Consider the following 20,481-nt stretch of genomic DNA (forward strand, 5'->3'; position numbering starts at 1 on the left):
TTTTGCCATTATGGGGAAAAAGAATAAAATTTAAAAAAAAAACAAAGGTGATAAAAATAACTTACTGTAATAAAATGCAATATCAAGAATGTTGACAATTTTTGTTGAACGTCATGCATGATAATAAACCAAACAATTTTTATATTGAACATTTTTTCATATTTTTTCAAATTAAAAAGTTACGGCGATTATTTGATCACTTGATAATTCTTTTTTGTATAATTCTGAAATATTTTTTGTTAATTAAAATGTACTCCAATGACGAACGGATCGATATGATATCGATATATAATGAGCGACTTAAATAAAATTAAAAACTATCGATTACTGCTATTTTATAATTGAGACTTTTGTAAGGGATTACTGGCTGCATATAAATTTCGTTAGGGTCGGAAAGTTATCAGTCTGTATAACAAAGCATCTTATACAATGCAATCAACAAAAAAAAGAGATAACAAAATCTCTGAAAATTTACAGTGTAACTTAATAAACTCCTTTGCATTTATGTGAATTTTATTTCAAAAATGGTCGAGAACATAAAACATTCATGACAGAATCCTATTTTCGAAATGGAAAGGAAGAATATGATGAATAGGTCTACCATAAACAACATTGTTGTTTCGGCAAAAGCCTCTCTTTCTCTTCATTGCTGCTGTTGGTATGATCGAAGTTACACCGTATACATATACCTAACTTTCAGAAAAGTTTGTCTTTGATAGTCGGTGTGGCTAAATAGAAATAATGGTTTATTTATCGTGAAATACCCTGTATAATACTTAAAACAGCATATCCAATTTTTGGATACAAATTTAACACAAGTATTATACGAGTATTTACCTTATTAAAACAAATTATGCAAAGCTAGTCTGCCTTGTCATGTGAACTTTTTGTAATTCATAACTAAAATTTTTACTTTCGAAAGTTCTATATGTACTAGAGTGAGTCAGATAAACAAAAAATTTTCTATGAAAGTTGGCTAATTAATTCACCTTTAATTATTTTACGAGTATATCAAGTTTATCGAACTTGTCCGTTACAAAAAATGATAGGTAATAAATATACGCAAATATGTGCATAAAATTTTGAAAGCTTGCATATATTTTTTACAATGTCAAATGATCAAAACTTTTATTTGCAGTTTAATAAGATTTCACACAACCAAATTAAAAACTTTTAATTACATTAAAAAGTTCTTCTTTATCGTGTAGCTCAGAATAACTTAACGAAACCCTAAGATTACAGAACATCGCAGTTATTAGCCTAAGTAGTTAGTGTCTCCATATTTTGTAAAAAGACCTTTCATCAAAATAGCTGCAGCAACTTCTTACCTACCACTTTTCTACGTGAGATGAGTAAGATGAGAGTGTCTGTTGTGTTTGTGTTGACAACCTTTAATGACGACAACCGTCGTTTCTACTTCGCCCTTGGCGTGCGTGAAATTTCTTTAATACCGCTTTCTGCACACTCCGGTTATTATCGGTAGAAAACCCCCATCCCTAATTCATTTCGGTATTTTAAGTCAGACAGTGTTGCCAGATGTACGATAATTATCGTATTTGTACGATTTATTTTCCATCGATACGATGTACGATATCACGTATACGATAATGCCTAAATGTACGATAATTTACAAATGTTCCTTATTAAAATCATACAAGTCTCACGATTTTTTTTATTTTATTCAAAAAATCTATTGCTTGGTATCTACCTACTTATTTTTTTCCATAATTGCTGGAACTGTTAAAAATAACATTCGTAATATAAGTTTTCGGAAAAACATTCATAGGATAAAAGCCGCCAAAGCCAAAGAAAGAATCGAAAGTCGGCCGCTCTTTGTAATGAGCCTGCGGCGCGGCGATTCCCAAGATTGCGATAAAAATATCGATTTCGGCTACCTTTGTCGTATTTTCTTCAATCGAATTACAAGAAAAATGGGATGTCTTGATTTCTTTATTAAGATTTTTATTTCATTTTCCATGTTGATTATTGGTCGTTAGTCGACTTTCAGACTTCAGTCTAGGTCTGCTTCTGATGTGCTTACGTCTGTCTCATAGATTTTGAATCCTTTAATTTATCTATGTAGTTGATTTTCAAACGGTCATTTTCTTATTAACTGTTTATTGGGAAAATAATGTCGAGCTCAGATGAAAATCTACGGTGTTCAACACCTGAGTATAAAAAAAAGAAGCGAGGTGAAAGTTCCATGGGCAACAAACATCGCACTCAGAAATATCGACATGAATGGGAGTCCCAAATTCAATTTAAGGGTTGGTTAACAGCAGCTAAAGGTAAGAAACAAAGCTTTTAGCTATGTACCCTGCTAACAATAAGAATCCTTCAACTTTGTACAGATCCCCTAAAAGCACATTGCCGTGCTTGCAATGTTGACATTACTGCAGTTTTGACTGTAATAAAAAACCATGCAAAATTTTCAAAGCATGGCAATTCCCAAAACGACAATCACGAGCATTTTCAAAAAAGCTGAAACTTCCGTAGAGACGCAAAAAAAAGCTGAACTAAAACTTACAGGATTTTTAACAGAGCACAGTATTTCGTTCAACTGTGTGGACCATTTAACAAAAGTCTTGAAAGAATGTTTCCCTGACTCAAAAATTGCACAAGAAATGTCCCTCGGTAGAACCAAAGCAACACAAATCACACGAAATGTTCTGGGCACCTGTTCTGAAAATGATATCGTTACATTGCTAAGAAACAATAAGTTTAGCCTGATTATTGACGAGTCAACAAACATTGCTTCTTTAAAAACGTTATGTGTGTGCGTACGATTTTTCCATCCTGAGATGGGGAAAGTATTAACATTATTCTGGAAACTAATACAAATATTTTCCGGTGATGAACCAGATAAGGCGCATGAAGGAGCAACTGCGGATAGGTTATTTAATGAAATTCAAACAGCATTATCTTCAAGCGATATTCCTCTAAAAAATCTTGTTGGTTTTGCCTCTGACGGCTGTAACACTATTGTTTGATTCTGTAGGATCACTTGTTTGATCTACAGAATGCCTGTTAATCTGGACGGTTTTTAGATTTAAACACAAAAGTTAGGGCTGTTGTTTATTCTCTCAGAGTTTACAAGCTTCTCGTCTGGTCAAGAACTACCCGCCAGTCGTCTCTGGTAGGGGTGGGTGGCTACCTGGCCCGATCGGTTAAATATAGCTGGAAGCTATGATTCTTACAATACATACAATTATTGAATTTAAATCTAACATTTAAGATGACATGTTTGTACAACTATGTTCGGTAGAGTTAATTCTGTTGCCAGCAAATTAATATCTGCTAACCCAGGGATAATTGTGCAGAAATGTATATATCATTCCCTCCATCCATGCGCAAGTGAAGCTTGCAAGTGTTTGCCGCGCTTATGCGAGGAATTGGCAAGGAACATTTATAGTTTTTTTTTAAAATAGTGCTAAGCGACAAGCCATGCTGAAAGAGTTTCAAATATTTTGTAATGTGGATCCACATAAAATTCTTCGGCCTGCGCAAACTAGGTGGCTGTCTTTGTTGTCCGTCGTCAGAAGAATACTAGAGCAGTGGGAACCTTTAAAACTATTTTTTACTGAAAATTACATGGAACATCGTCTTCTTGCCAGCGAAGAAATTTATAATGCTCTCAATAATTTGAAAATTAAACTGTTTTTCATATTTTTGAATTGGGTTTTACCGAAATTTGTAGACTTGAACAAATATTTTCAAAGTGAAAAAGTAGTGATTTTAAATTTGCACGAGAAAATGGCTGATACTTACAAAGACTTGTTGCTTTCTTACATGCAGCCTAATTATAAAAGACAAACAGACATAGAAAACATAGACCCTGCAAATAATTCGCAATTTACTCCCTGCGAAAATATGTACAGTTGCGGCCGTTGAAAACTCAGACACTTTGACAACGCCAAACTTTTAGCTTTGTAAATGGTATTGAAAGTGACGTTTCTCAAAATGTCACTCAAACATTATCCACATTAATTTCTCTCGCAATGGCTCTTATACTCACACCGTCCCTCAGTCAAACACATTTTTGCAAATCAGATAATTGCGGCATTTCAAAAGTTACGCGCGATTCTGACCTAATATGTCGAATACTGACACTGACTTTATAATCCTTGATGAAAATCCTGTTTACGCTAATCAAATTTCGGAATTTATACAGAGTGTTTAAATCTTTCCTGTCTGAGATTTCAACGGCCGCAACTGTACCTAGGAGTCGGTAACAGATCCAGTAGCTAAGCAAGATTTTTATGAAAGATGCAGGCGTTTTTTAATAACTTCATGCCTTGAAATTAAAAAAAGATACAACTTTAAAGATCCTGTGTTGAGTAAAATGCATGTATTGTCCAAGCCCAATATTAAGAAAACTGATACATTGTTTTCGTTGATGACTAGTGTTCCTCTAATTTGTGATCCAAAGAATGTACAAGACTTTCAAAAGATAGATGATCAATGGAGGAATTTGAAATCGTTTGAAAATATACCTGAAACTGATGAAATTGACGAATTCTATTTTGCATTGAGTAAAATAACTGGATTTGCTGGGGAACCACTGTTTCCTGATTTAAGTAAATTTGCAATGAATGTTCTATCGCTTCCACACTCAAGTGCCAGTTGTGAACGTGTTTTTTCTAAAGTGAATTTAATAAAAACAAAATCAAGGAACAAACTATTGACAAGCACATTAAATGGCATTTTGATTTCATCACAGCGGATGAATTTGGAGAACGGTTGTGTCAACTTTAAACCCACCAATAAAATGGTACAAGCAATGACGTCGTCAAATTTATATACCAAAAATAAAGAATCATCGGTGCCTGGAAGAAGAGCAGCAGCAGAAGAAGAAGAGGAAGAGATTATATTTGAAGAGACAGAAGCAGAGTAGCTTTCTTTTTGTATTTTATACTATATTTTCTATATTTAATATCATTTTTCTATTTAATAAATGTTATTTGAGTTGAGTTCTGTACTGTGATTATTACGTGTGTACGAATGTACGGTATAAAATATTAGGAAACAATAAAGTGTACGATTGTATACGATAATTTGTAGGCATTAGTTCGATAATTCGTCACTTTCAATCTGGCAACACTGAAGTCAGATATCACGAAAATATAATTATAAGCTCAGTCCGTCATCAAAAAAACGACGGCAGACGTGGCTTTTGTGTGTCATTAGCGGCCTTAAACTCAGATTTGGCAGATGTGGCAAAAAACGCACACATTTTTCAACGAACGTGTCAATCGTGCAGAAATATCCCCAGGACGACGCTCGTCCGCCCATCAGTCTTCTCTCAATCAGACTCAATCCAGATCACATAAAACCGCTTTTTTATTAATGAATAAAGTAACGAACTGGCATGGAAGTTAACGCGCATCGCTTCAGTTTTATGACTTTTTATGTCTTCATCATTTATCCTTTTCAATTACACTGATTGCCGGTTTATAACCCGCTCGGCGGAGATGAAAAGTTGGCAAGATGAGAGGCGTACAGTGTTGGATCAAGCTCTAATGGCTTCCATATTAAATCGATATATCTCTCTTTGCCAGATAAGAAATAAAGCTATGAAAATACAGAGTATCTACGGGGTGATCAAGAATAACTGTTTAAGTTGGTGATACTGAGTTTTTTTTTAATGGTACAATTGAAGTAACTTCCGGTTGTTGGCGGCTTGACGCAGACAGCCGCATCATTGACAAATAACATTTGTTCACTTGTGTCGAAGGACCAAAATTGATAGTCGCATATTGGATAAACTAACAATTTATTGAATAATATAAAACAAGTAACAAGAAAGTGTTTGCATTGAGACGAGTCTTGTCTCGAGTGTTAAGTTGATCTTGTCTATGTGTCGATCTGTCGTCGAGGGTTGATGTCCCCACCCCTTCGACAGAGGGGGTGTTGCAAAAGTGGTTGGACGAAGTTCCAACAACATTTGACGAGAGCGAAGTAAAAAATGGTTGCTTGTATGAAAAAAGTAAAGAAGCTTTCTTGAAGAAATTTTTCTAATCTATGTATATCACCTTAGATGATGTAAAATGTTTTTTGGCCTCCTGTGATGGAAACTTTGCAAACACGCACTTTTCGCGTCACATGAAACTTTGTTTTTACAGCAACTGTGCGACGGTGAATTTTTCCCACATACTATGCGGCAAAGTAAATAATCCTTGTTTTTAACCATTAAGAAACGTAGAAGAAATACACAATTTTAACTTAATGAAGCTGAGTTTCAGGAGAACAATATGTATACATTTTGAATTCAATTAGTTTAGAAAATAAAATCTAAAAGAAATGAAAATAGCAACGCCATCTGTCGGTTCTGCCTTACATTTGACAATTCTTGGGTGCGTTCCATTAAAATTCGAAAAATAGTCATTGTTTTTAACATTTTAAATTAAAAAACGTCGGCCAAAAAGTATTATACATACCTTGTGTGAAACATTTTGCAGCGCTTAGTTTATGAAACACTCCGCTGCGCGTCGTGCTTCAAATTAAACTTCGCGCTGCAAAATGTAACTTCCCACACTCGATTATAAATAGCTATTCCCTACAATAGATTGAAGAGTATTTTTGATGTATTATTTATATCTACTAGATGAAAATACACTGACCGGCACAAAAAACGACTTATTATGATTTCTTTAATAAATGATCTTGAAATTATTTTTCTTTATTATAGTTAAATTGGGATATTTTCAATGATCGGGAGTGCTATGGTCACCATGGCAACCGAATTGTTTTGTTTAAATAAATTATTTGAAAATTAGGCTACTTCCATGTTGTGTTTTTGTCGGTTGATTTACGTGTTAAAAGATTTAATTTGACAATACGAGATACTAATTCAAAATGCTGTTCAGATTTTGGCAATTTTTCATAACATAAAATTTTTTATAAAAAATTACTTTTTTTTTCGTTAAAATTTTATTTGCTGTGTTTAATGTTTTGCTGGCACCTCAATAACGTTGTAGGGACCAAGTTCTATAATTTTGATACTTAACGGAACCAGAATGGTGAAACCTCTTCAGAAAAAAGGTAATGTCTCGCATCCCAACTATTTATTGAAAGAAACAACGCACAGAAATGTGTGGATTTTCTTGAACAATTTGTTTTACATTTTCCACAACTTGTATAGGTAACAACTGTAGCACATCCAATAGATTTATCTATACTTAGTTACACTACTAGTATTTACAAACAATTTAAACGTTCTTCCACAATTCTGTGAGAAAACACGATATTGCACTTATTCTTCTGAGTACAAAACAAAATACCAATTGTCAGGAATATTCCCATTAATCATTTTTCTAATGAAATTGCTTCGATAATAGAATGGGCCATTGTAATAAATATGGTGTGCTTAACAGTAAAAATCATTTTTAGAAATGTTTACTCGTATTAATTTATTTTGGGCACGCCATTTTCTTGATTTGAACATTAGCTTTGCCAAAGCAATATTTCAGAAATGTTATTAACGCATCAAAAATAGTGACAACCTTTTATAGTCACCTGGTATATTAACATTTTCCTTTCAGTTGCTTAAATAATTTTGATGGCGGAAAGAGAACATTGCTGAGAAAATGATTATAATAATACATTTCCAGATAATAGCTTATCAATTATAGATTTATTAAATTCGGTTCTACCAGTTCGGGACTTCAGCACCCTTAGCCCCATTAATCCAAGCCTGCGGCGGCCCTCATCCCGATTGGTCCAGGTCCGGCGGGTAATCGGTGATGTATAACAACGGCAACTGTTGTGGTCGCGCTACACCGATCTCATTTATACCCTCAAACATGTCAACATTTGCCAAACAAAACCATTATCACCGAATAATGCGTAATGCGACTCCAGAGGATCGGCTCTCATAACCCAATGAAGAAATATTACGAGCACCCTTATCGATTTGCCGCTTCGTAATTACACGTCGCATTTAACCTTGGAAGATAATGGCAGATGTGACGTCGCGTGCGACAATTTTCCAAAAATTGAAAAAATAAATTAAGGCGACTTTCAGCACACACGAACTAATTGATAGCGTGGCTCGCCAGAAACCCACCGCAAACATTTTTATCCACACATATTTTTAGCAGGTACACTATCTAATCTTGATAGTTCCTTAATTAAGATATAATTTAAGTAGAGCTATAATAGCACATGTTAATCTTGATCTCGAATTAAGTACGTTTTTACTGCTGAGCCAACAACCGCTCAGGTGAAGAAGACTTGGATGTGTTACTTTTTAGGCGGTGATTTTTGACTGATAAGGTGGATGGATGCACCGGGCCACGTTATTAAAGAGCACGAGTCAGCGACTTGTTTTAATGAATTATGCTTAAAAACCAGCCCCACGCTAAATCGCCAATTACATTCCGATTTAATGCCTAATTGCATAAAAATTAAAAAAGTCTTGAATAAAACATCTCGCATGAATCAGGTTCGACACAAGTGAACTTGCCATAACCACCCCTAGTTGGTTTGTAATAATTCAAAATCACCATCCGTAACCACAGCACGTCGTCACCTCGCATTAAATTAATTACGATGAGCAAGAAGTACCGACGTACATCTGTGCTACGATAGGTATGCGCCAACATATTTTGCATTTGTACCTATCTTGCACATGCAACTTAATCGACTATTCGGGCCGGTTGAATTTTATTAGCAACCGCCTTGATTAATGTCCTTGTAGCCGTCATAAACAATAACAGTAAAACTTTCACATGCGAGAAAGTGATGTTTACTAAACAGTAAGCAATGCTTTTCAGTCGGTTGATAATAACAATGTAATTAATCTGTTTCAAATCAGATCGAAGGAGATTACAGTTTGCAATTTATTTGGAAAACGTGGCAAAACTTGTACTTTCTGTTGTAGATAGGTAGGAGACCATCCTGCACACCTGACGGGTGTAATTGGGAAATACGTTTTATCAAAGGATCTTTGACAATTTATTATTTAGGAGCACGCATCGTAATTAATTACAATTACATGTTTAGTCCCAAATTAAGGGACGGAAATGTGATAATAAGTGTTTGTACGTAACAATTAAATTGGATAAAAGTTATCTGGACGGGTTTTACTTTCGTTTTTTGATAACTTGCCTTGCAGCTATTATTACTAAATTTGTAGGTGAGCAATTAGGATGATATTTTATTGCGAACTTGGTCAAGCTCCAAAAAGTTTTCAGATTTTTAGGGTAATTACAATTTCTAATTTTTGTTACAGTACATTAATCGATAATTATTAGTCATTAATTACATACAATAATTAGCGTATGCACTGCACCAAGTCAGCAACGTTGATACCTACTTACGAAAATATTTGTGAAGATAATATTAACGTAAATTGCTAATATTAGTTTTAGTAATAAAATAAATCAACTGAAAAAAACATATACTGTCAGTTGGTCCCGGGAATTTAATGACTATATATTTTCCATATTTTAAATTAGATTAAACTTACAAAATGATCAACAAGAAAACAAAGCAAGACTGCTATTTTCGAGAAACGTCTGTCTTAGCTTAATCGTACACACATGTATTGCTATACCTGCACAGTCGTTTTATTGGTATTAATGCTTTATCTTCAATGGTAAAACTCACCACTTATTCTGGAATAATTGTTGCTTATAATTACAGGAAACGTCCGAAAACTTTGCCTAAATCGAAAACTTTTTTCAAGGTTAACATCAACACCATTGTTTTAAAACTGACGTTAATTCCAACATCTAAAATTCATGATGAGATTGAGACCGCAAATTGTCTACGCCCATCCATTGAACGCTTATTTGCGTAGGATTCCACTACGACATGACCAACAATTTGCAACGCCTGCTCTGATTTCTTTTCTTTTTGATTGTCTTGCATAATATAGATAACTATTGATTATGGTAATGTCGGGTCGGGTCAGGTCAGGTCTAGTCATAATTCTTAAAAAGTGCATTTCTATTTTTCATAAACCATAATCATATAACATGTTTGTATTTTTGAAGTACATATTAACATAATTAATGAAAGAGCAAGGTGAAACAATAAATCTGAAATGTAAAAGATTTGCAGTAATTAAAGAAGTTCCGGAATTTCTTCAATTACATTCCTACAAAGATGAGTGTCTTAGAACTTACAAGCCAGGGGTCAAACCTTACGGAGTCTTTGATTGAAACATTAAACCTCCTTGACTTATATCCATTATGTAAGACAAATTGTCTTCTTCCGCTGAAGATTGAAAGCAGCGTAACAGCTACAAAGTTGTCTATTTGAAACCAGAATGGAGCCAACGCGGTCAAATATATTACATTTGCGAAACTAGATTGGTAATGGTAATAAATCTGTCACAGCTAAATATCAGTTTAGAATCCAAAAGGTTAGTTAAATTGACAACCTTTGCAGCGTCGCTGGAAGGAAATGTTAATTATTTTTCATACAAATTATACAATGCCTATTCTCTATACAAATATGAAACTATTTGAATAATAGTGCAACGCAGTAGCAAAAGTGGAGCTAACTTAGTTTCCTCTCTGGATTCTATAAGATTAAAACTGCAAGAATGATTCTGTGTTCAATCTAGTTTTAAGTTGTTTAATAAATTGCGTGCATTTCAAGTTTCAATCAGTTAAAAAAAAATCACTCCTAAATCTATTTAAACGAGGTACCGGTCGGAATTAAGTAAAGTGAAGAAAAGTCTATTACTTACAATAATTAACATCCTATTGCAGTTTTAACAATTTTGCTCTGGACCAAATAAATCACGGAGCATAGATTATTGTAAAATTTACCTCTCTACTCCACTAGGACTAGACAATGGGAAACAACTCAAAAATTTTAAATAACAGCAAAGCTCAATAATGATCCAATAATGAAAGCAGTTTTAAGGTCGGTCTATTAAAATGAAAAGGATTTCAGTACCTCAATAGCCAAGGGCAAGAACGTAATTCGACTAATTAGGCCACACATTATTCTTAATATTTTTAACAAATTTTAATACAATTTGGCTGTCTGTCAGGAAGGTAGTGAAGCTCATTTTGAGAACAGCAGGTGGAGTAGAAAAGTATATATGTACCATTTTTAGCAATATAGTTTGATGGAATATTTTTGTTTCTAGTGTACTAAAATTTACCGATTTCCTTATTTGTGTGCACTAAAACTTTATAATAATGGAAACTTTCTTTTATTAGAAAAAACTTGAGCAGATTAATACATTTTATTTTTTTAAGAAATATTTTCCATGTATGACTCTTGGACGATAACTCCTGAACTATGGATATTTAAAAGTGAAAACAGTGTGAGAGTGAAATTTTCACAAAAGCAAACTAAACAACAAATTAAAGAACTTCAAAAATTCACAATTTTTAAACTCAAATGACCTCGTTGCATAATTAACGCTTGGTAGCGGATTTACTAAGTGCCTTGCACGATCCTTCGATTTCACATCAATCGGGTTAAATCAAAAGTATCAATCGGCCAACTTCAATTGGGTAATTGAAGGAAAGGGTCCGGTATACAATGAGGACAATCCAGCCTGAAACTCTTCAAAATGTTTGCTCTTAGTTGCAATTTCAGCATTTGCTTTTACAGTTTTTTCCTGTTGTGAGAATTTTCGTTCTTTTTTTTTATTTTGGTGTAAAATTGGAATTTTACTGATACTTTTATCACATTTAAAAATATGTGACTCAGGAATCGTCAGTCCAAAGTACGTAGACATTAATCAAAATTTAAAGGGGCGGAAAAATGAATATTAAAAAAATATTTTTGTTTTAAGAAAAGTTCATTGCGAAAGTACAGGGTGTTTTCGAAGTTGAGGCGTTCCTCGTAACACGAGATACTATACATTATTCTTAAGAATTTTAGCCTAAATCTTCTTAGTAAAATGTTTGTATTAACGGAGATAATTGATTGTATATTTTTATTTTTTTCTAAAATTTTGAGTCCGGTCCTGTCCATTTCTCCGCTGTACTAGATTAATAACTAACATGGCCCAGGATGGTGTTTTTCTGGAAATCGCTCTGCATACTCTCTGGACGCCGCAGCTGCATTCTGATAACGTGATAACATTGCCCATACATTAGCAACATATCTGTGAGCTCATTATTTTCGTAATGATAAAGCCATTCCGACTAATTAGATGACAACTCTGGCAGTAATTTTGATTAACGTCATTGCTCATTTAATTTTTTTTTATCAATTCTAATTTCTAACAAATCAGCGCAAATTTGAGCAGGACCGGTTTCAAAAATTTCAAAAAAATTAACTTATTGTATCTTCATTGCCGTACACATTTTACTAAGGGACTTTGGCTAAAACTCTTTAGAACAACGCATACTATCACATGTTAAAAGGAACACTTCAACTTCGAAAACACCCTGTATATTTCTATTAGTCCAAACTTTTGGCGCGCACTGTATATTTCACCCAAATAGCATGTTGTCATAATAATTGTCAGTATCAAATTAATAAATTAATAAACTCTCAGTAGGAAAAAACCGACAAAATCATTTTTCACTTTATTATGTGACAACGTTCAATTGTACGTACCTAAATATATTTCTTGAAATCTACAAATCCGTAATATCAACAATAATATACAGGTTGTACAAAAAATGGCGCATAAATTTACATCACATGATTCTACGATAAATAAAAAAACTCTATTACCAATTTACTGCTCATGGAGTTATTAACAGTCAAACTTAGAAATTTGCTTCGATTGTAATGTAGAAATAGCATCAATAACACAATAAATATTCTAGCATTAATTTTACCATTTTGATTATTGGAGAGAATGCATGAGAGAATGTATGGTAACATCGCAATCGCAACTAAGCTAGAATGATTTTTCGAACTTGAGTAAAGTCAGAAAATAACAAGGATTGTCATTAATGTCATTTTGATAATAATATACAGGGTGTTTCTGAAATAGGTGCGTTAATTTTAACTGATAGTAGAACTCGTCAAAAGGAACAACTTTTCTATTTACCATTTTGCCGAAAAACGATGTTTAATTCCAAAAAAAATTGGAGAGATTTTTCACTAAAATAGCCCTACGCCACAAAAAATACTGCTTTGGCTAATTGAGATCAGCGCTAATATGAAAAAAAGATCCATTTTCATCCAGAAAACGTGTTTTAACGCCGAAATCGAAATTCAAATAAATCTACCCGTATAGCAAAAAATCCACTTCGTAAGAATCTGGTTGTTTCACGTTTTTAGGTAGCTTAGTTTTGGAGATATGAACGGTTTTAGGAAAATCTTTCCTAGTTTTTTAAGCCATTACGCAACGTTTTTCGCCGAAATGGCAGAGAGAAAAGTTGTTCCTTTTGATGAGTTCTATTACCAGTTAAAATTAATGCACTTATTTCAGAAACACCTGTATGTAGTATATTAAAGAACGAGTTTTATAAGGGTTGATTTGGCGCAAGAGTCCCGGGCATAGAAAACGACCCGTAGGGGAGTTTTCTATGGGGCGAGTGCGCCAATGCCCTTATAAAATGAGTTTTTTATGTTATTTTTTTTAATTTGCACCTTTTTTAAAATTTGTAAATACATAAAAAATGAATTTTCAAATCCTAGAGAATTTTGTATTAATTGATAATTCAAGGTAATACACATTGAACATTAATATTGGAAGTTTTTTGGTGTAAATGACAATAATACACTGAAATATTGATAAAAATTTTCTTAGAGATCTATTAAAATACGAGTGCTTTAAGAAATAGCCATAAACGACTCGAAATTTCATACAATAATAGACCTATTAGAGACGCAAATTCTAAAAATAATTTTAAAATATTCGTCTAATGGTAAGACCAAATTCGAATTAGAATTTTTTGTGTGGTATTCAAGATAGTTTCACGTGACATAAATATTATGCGTCATTTTTAATGCAGCCTGTATATTTTTAGAAAATTTGGACGATTTGTAATAAATCCAGTAAAATGTTTCATAAAATGATGCAAATACGAGAGGAATACTTTATGCAACTCTACCTGCAACAAAACTTGTAAATCAACCTTTTTCACAATTCAAATCAGGATATCAGCATTACTGGCGTCCAAGTTACCATTAAGAATGCACTATTTCCATTTACTTTGCAGATTTCCATCACAATCCACAATGATTGGTTGCGAACAAAAATTTAAATAATGCAGGAGATTAAAATGCATCACGTAACTTTAGAATGCAATCATCATTGTAATTTTCTTTTCTTTTCATTCCTCTCAGCTTTTTCTTCCAATTATAACGCTGTAAAGAAAACATATGTACATATGCCGTGTATAGCAAGCTATTACCTACAATTGCTATCTAGTCTAGTTCGAAGAAATTAGAAAAATATTACTTTTTAGTAATTGCCTTTTTAGTAAACTATAGTAGGTATGGAATATCGCCTGGTTAAATTCTTCAACTTTCCAATGTGTTCTTGAACGTACGTCTAAGTTTTTGTCTTATTTGATTTGTAAAGTTCTACACTTAATACATGATCACATGGTGAACTACAAATTTAAATGAAAATTATTCAAAAGTGTTCCTATTTGCTCCAAGTTGCTCTTGTTTCGCTTATTACAGTTATAAAACAAATGTTTAAGGTACGAAGAAAGTCACAATAAATAAATTTGCCTTATAAATAATGAAGTGGCTCGTGATTTGTAATTTTTTGACCTAAATCTGTACTTCTTGATTTATGCAATTTATTTATCACGAACAAATTTTCAATTAGGGTAATTGACGTCGGTGAACGTAATATTTACGAAACAATGTCATTACAATCCCATTGTTGTTGTTTATCTTGCAAAGCAAACGTATGAAATAATATTTCGTTTCATGAAAATTCCCGAAGTAAGTACGTCAAGATTTGGCCGGCGAAAGTAATTTCACACACACAACACCGTTACAAAATTCCGAATTATTTTCTCAATATTTCAAAATATTTTCTGAGGGAATTCTCGCCTTAAATATTCACAACACGACTCACCGATAACTACCTACAATTTAGAGCCCGCTCTGTGAAATATGGGAACAAGATTTGTGCAACTAAAGAAAGTCTTGTCCTCCTTGCAGCAAACTTCAGCATGAAACAATTTTAGATTTTCGCATTAATGCATTATTCTTATGTAATTATTATAATATCATAGACATAGCTGCTTCCGTACGACTTTACGCATGACGCCTGCAAGTTTCTTGGACTTTCTACTGTCAATTGATCATTACCATTATTGTCAACGCATAAAAAAATCTAAAAATTGTGACAAAAATCATGACCTCCTGTGAAAATTAACACTGTCATTTTGTTGGTTATTGCTTATCACACCTGTCATCCCAGTCCAGTGAAGGTCGAAACTAACACAAAAGCTCATCGCTTTCGTGAGAATAAAATATCGCCCACCTGCGAACTCTTAATGCAAAATAATCTGAAATTAGTCCGGAGGTATTTTTCATGGTAGGCCCCCGCAAGCCCACAATAAAATTAATCTTGGAAATTAAACCATTAGTTGATAATTTGATACGAGTCGTAACGATTGACTCGAATTTACACCTGCAATCATTTTTCACGGCCACCATAAAACTTTTACGATTTTTTCAGCAGTCCAAGTCTATTCGCATCTGAATCCTCCCTTGTCAGACTGGTCTGCACCCAAATCTACAATTGAAACTTTTAATTTCGTTGCGTAGTGAAACGGTGAATTTCACAACGCAATTTGTTGCGCCAATTATCAGTAATTGCTCTGTTATGGACATTTAAGCGTATCTTTTTGCTCGTTTTGTGTGAATTATGTCTAGAAAACAGGTAAATTTCGGTCATTCTGCACCTGTCAAGCAAGAGGTCCGTCCGAAAGCTACACCCCAATAATTCAGAGAAGAGTTCGGTAGGCGCCTAATTACCAATTTGGATTTCGTAAAAAAGGAATATTAATGGAAAGAAAGTACGATCGTGCGAGTGAACGTGAACCAGAATTTATGCTAATTCGCTATAGGAAAAAATTAAACAAAATTAATCCGTTACATAAATTCTGCTTTCTGTAATCTTCATACGTTACAGGCCATTTTCCGGTGGCACTTTTTCGAAGTGTTCCACGGTACTATCCTTCGATCCCTTTATATCGAAACGGCGAGCAACATTCTAATCACGTTTTCTACTTTTACTCGCCAATCGGTGATACAAAATTCACTAGTTTTAGAATACTACAATAAATTAATTCATTATACAAGCGCCTACGACCACTTATTTCGAACAGGACTGATTTTTTTTTAATATTAATTTAGAGAGAGAGCCCAGTTCACTTGCATAATTCATAGCATAACAAATTTTATGTAAATTGAATTTTAAGGACGTTGCCCCAGTTAAAATCACGCATCGCTTCAATTTTAAATTGGAAAATAACTAAATTAATTAAACGTTCACATTTTTCAAGAATTACAAAGTATAATCTTGCGCTTTTTTCACCTCGTAATTACTTACACTTATTATTCAAGCTAATTTATTCGGAAACGTGAAGCTTAGTAATTAATACAGTAAATCTCTTGGTCAATGTATTTGCTTTATTTTCTACACTCTATATAATTAAATTTAACCTTAGGTTGCTGTTAGTGGACAAATTTCTCCCAGTTCATCTAAATTGTCATATTTTTTAGTTTTGTCAAACATGGAAATATTATTTAAATAAAATATTTAGTTGTTTGTGTATCAAGGCCAAAAAGTGCATCTTTTCCGTCCGAGTCTGAGTTTTCTGACCGAGGCGCAGCCCAGGCTTCAAAACAGGCGAGGACAAAAGGCACGAACTACAAAACAAAAGACATCATTAGAAAAATTACAAATTTATTTTGTATCTATCTTTTTCAAATTGATAAATTTATTAATACATATTAACAACATTGTTTTATAGTATTTGTTATCAGTTTGCCAACAAAACTAGAAATTTACTATTTGCAATACAATTATTTATTTAGATACATAATTATTTATGGTGACAGGACAATTATCGGTTTTGTCGGTTTCGTTGCTAATTTAGTAAACAGACCAACAGATGGCGCCACGGTCAGTGCCCGAAAAAGTGCGTCCGAAAAAGAGTTACTTTTCGTCCGCCTGTGAGTACGTAAAATTACCGTTTTCATTAAGGGTGCCTAAAAAATTCTTTTTTAAGCTAATTCCAAAAGAATAAATGAAAGAATTTAAAAATATATTAATCTCTAATAATCCTCAAAAATAAAAACAAATAAGAAATTAAACTATGGCTTACCAGTTATGCAAGTATTAAAACAGCATCGAGAGAGAATAAAATTGTAAATCATCTTAAGTACAAGTATGTACTTACTCTTAATGTATTTCTGCCGTCATATACCTTTTACTTTTCCTCTGACGAATGATGGTACACCCTTCACACATACTCATGAAGTGCAGTAAATAAAAATTAATACATGATTTTTTCTGTGTTATCCCGTAGAACATAATTATCGTTAAAGGTTTTAAAATATACCGCGGTCGTAAATTCGCTGAATAAAATTATGTTTGGATAACGTATAAAAACGTAAATTGTTCTTAATTAATTTTGTGTAATCGCATAAAGAAAGTGTTTGACTTTTTTCCGGTACAACGTTACAAAATTTACTGAGTGACACAAAAACACAACGTAAGTATAAACACTAGCGTCGTTTGTTTATCTGCGATCGTAATATAAACTGGTATAAAAGGAATTTGAAAAATATTGCATAAGAAGATTTAACGGATGTGGAAGTGAAACCCTCTGGTGGTGAACGACTGTTACACATGAGAAAGTACGTCTACGGTACCATATATAAGCCTCCGGCGCGGCTTCTACGGCACAGAGCCTTCCACATCTCCAATCATGAGGGCCTTGGTGAGTACTGCTCCGACACACAGTGCAGTGATCGCAGTGATTACAGTGATAAAAAATAGTGAATTATACGTCAACGTGTTGAGTGAGCAAATTAATTAAGAGGATTATCGATTAATTTGTGATGAGTTATTGCGTTGATGTTTGTTCACTGTTTTTTATTGCGTCTTGTTATTAATGTAACTATTGTAAAAGTGTGCCAACTGTCAGATCTTTTCACACAGATATGTTTTGCTTCAGATTGTTATGAGCGCTGTGTGCCTGTGCGTGGCTCTAGCTGCTGAGCCTGAAAAGAAAGAGGCAACGCAGGAGACCAAGAAACAGGACAAACGCGGGCTCATCGGGCTCGGCGACCATGGCGGATTTGGTGGCGGAGACTTTGGTGGACATGATTTAGGAGGCGGCGGGTTTGAGTTCGGGGGACAAGGAGGACACGGAGGTTTCGAAGGAGGAATCGGAATAGGTGACATCGGTGGTGGTGAGCACCACCACCACGAACATGTCAAAACTATTGTAGTGGAGAAGAAAGTACCAGTTCCTTACACTGTTACCAAACACGTACCCTACACTGTAGAAAAGAAGGTACCGTACGAGGTTAAAGTACCAGTTCCTCAGCCTTATACTGTCGAGAAGAAAATTCCTGTGCCAGTAAAGGAGTACATCAAGGTACCTTACATCGTTCCTCAGCCCTATGAGGTCATCAAGAAGGTTCCCTACGAAGTGAAAGTACCAGTGCCAAGGCCTTACGAAGTCAAAGTACCTGTTCCCCAGCCCTACACCGTCGAGAAGAAAATCCCTGTTCCAGTCAAAGTGCCCGTGCCACAGCCCTATACAGTCGAAAAGAAAGTTCCGTACCCGGTCAAGGTAGAAATCCTTGTTCCACAACCTTACACCGTGGAGAAAAAGGTACCTTACGAAGTTAAAGTACCTGTGGATAGGCCGTACCCTGTGCACGTACCCAAACCATACCCAGTCACCGTAGAAAAACACATTCCAGTACCAGTCGAAAAACCAGTACCTTATGAAGTTAAGGTTCCAATCGACAGACCTTACCCCGTCGAAGTACCTAAACCCGTACCTTACCACGTTAAAGTACCGGTGCCCCAACCTTACACCGTTGAAAAGAAGGTACCATACGAAGTTGAGAAACCCGTACCAGTTCCAGTCAAGGTACCAGTCGATAAACCTTACCCTGTGTACAAGGAAATCCCATATCCAGTCGAAAAACATGTACCAGTTCCGGTGAAAATTCCCGTGCACATACCCGTTAAGGTTCATTCGCACCACGAACAATTCGGGGGTTTGGAAGGATCTTTCGGGGGGTACCACCACTAGTTGTTGTTAGATCGTTATTAATTGTTATATAATTACTACTTTGTACTTTCGTGCTTGTTAAACGCGCTAATTGAGAAAAACTTCATTTCGACATTTGCTCAATTTAAATCATTTCCTCATTTAAATTCATAAAGCGTACAGTATTATTACTTAGAAACTGTGTTAATTAGTATATTTATCTACTTTTATAATAAATCATTTCTACGTCCAACTGCGTTTTATTATTCTGGAATAGTTATACTGGAGCAGTATGTGTTTATGTAGAAAGCGCCGACTCAAATCGAAAGTAATATTACTTAATTAGTAATGTGGTGCTTATAATAATATACGTTAGTGAATATAGAAAGTTCACATTCAGATTCTAGAACAAATGTTTAGCTAATGCGTATTTTTCAACGCAGATACGTGCACTTCAGTTCAGAACAGTTGCGGAGAAAGTAAAAGAAGATGACGGTTATTCAACACCGTCCGTTTAATATCACACTAGGACATGATTTCGCGGCGACTTTAGAAACTGAACACATGTCACTCGTCAATCTTTACAATCAAAGCGCCGTCAGATATTGCAATCTTTAAAATCAAGTGTTGGAACTTGACATAGATCTGAAAATACGCAATCACAAGAGGAAAAAGTAGGTACCTTTCGACTACAAAAATATTATTTCAAATTTATGTAAGGCAATCCATTTGCTTACTTATACTCATTTAGTAAGTAAACAGTTCTTGTTTAAGAACTACTGCAATATACAGGTGATTATAATTATTATCTAAATGTCCCGCATTTCCCTCTAGTTAGCACCGAACAGCCAACAACTTACAATTCATGCATTGTTCTGTAAAAGTATTACTTTCAATGAAAGTTTCAAGTAAGATAAAACTGTGTTGTGCTTTAGTTTTTTTGAAAAGGTGAAACGTGTGTAATTGTACATAATATGTAGATTGAAAGTTGCACATCGCACAATAACAATGCGATTGTAAGACAAAAATTTCGGATTTCATTAATTCTTGCCGGGTTTGTAAACAGATAAACAGAATTATTGCACTCGCCGTTCAGTAAAACGGAAACAAATTAGAAATTCTAATTAAGGAAAAGGAATATCAAATTAGACAAAAAAAGATATCAAATGAACGTGATTTGTGAAACGATTTAAGTAGGTACCTCAGGCGAAATTTATCGTTCTTCGTCAGTTTACGATATCACTTTCTTTTTAAACATAGTGTTTCAATATGCTGTTTAATTATTATGTTAATTTTTGAAATAAAATATATTAATATCGGGATTTCAATAAAAGTCATT

At 34.1% G+C, this 20,481-nt stretch overlaps 1 protein-coding gene across 1 annotated transcript; it reads left to right on the plus strand.

Annotated features, from left to right (window-relative positions):
* The first annotated feature begins 17,699 nt into the window (after positions 1 to 17,699).
* Vajk4 lies at positions 17,700 to 19,395 on the plus strand. The gene is made up of 2 exons (XM_069038684.1): positions 17,700 to 17,852; positions 18,090 to 19,395. The coding sequence occupies exons 1-2, from the start codon at positions 17,841 to 17,843 to the stop codon at positions 19,182 to 19,184; spliced, it is 1,107 nt and encodes a 368-aa protein (XP_068894785.1). The 5' UTR covers positions 17,700 to 17,840; the 3' UTR covers positions 19,185 to 19,395.
* Positions 19,396 to 20,481: the final 1,086 nt, after the last annotated feature.

This window comes from Tenebrio molitor, chromosome 2, assembly GCF_963966145.1.
Source record: "Tenebrio molitor chromosome 2, icTenMoli1.1, whole genome shotgun sequence".
Lineage (NCBI taxonomy): Eukaryota > Metazoa > Arthropoda > Insecta > Coleoptera > Tenebrionidae > Tenebrio > Tenebrio molitor.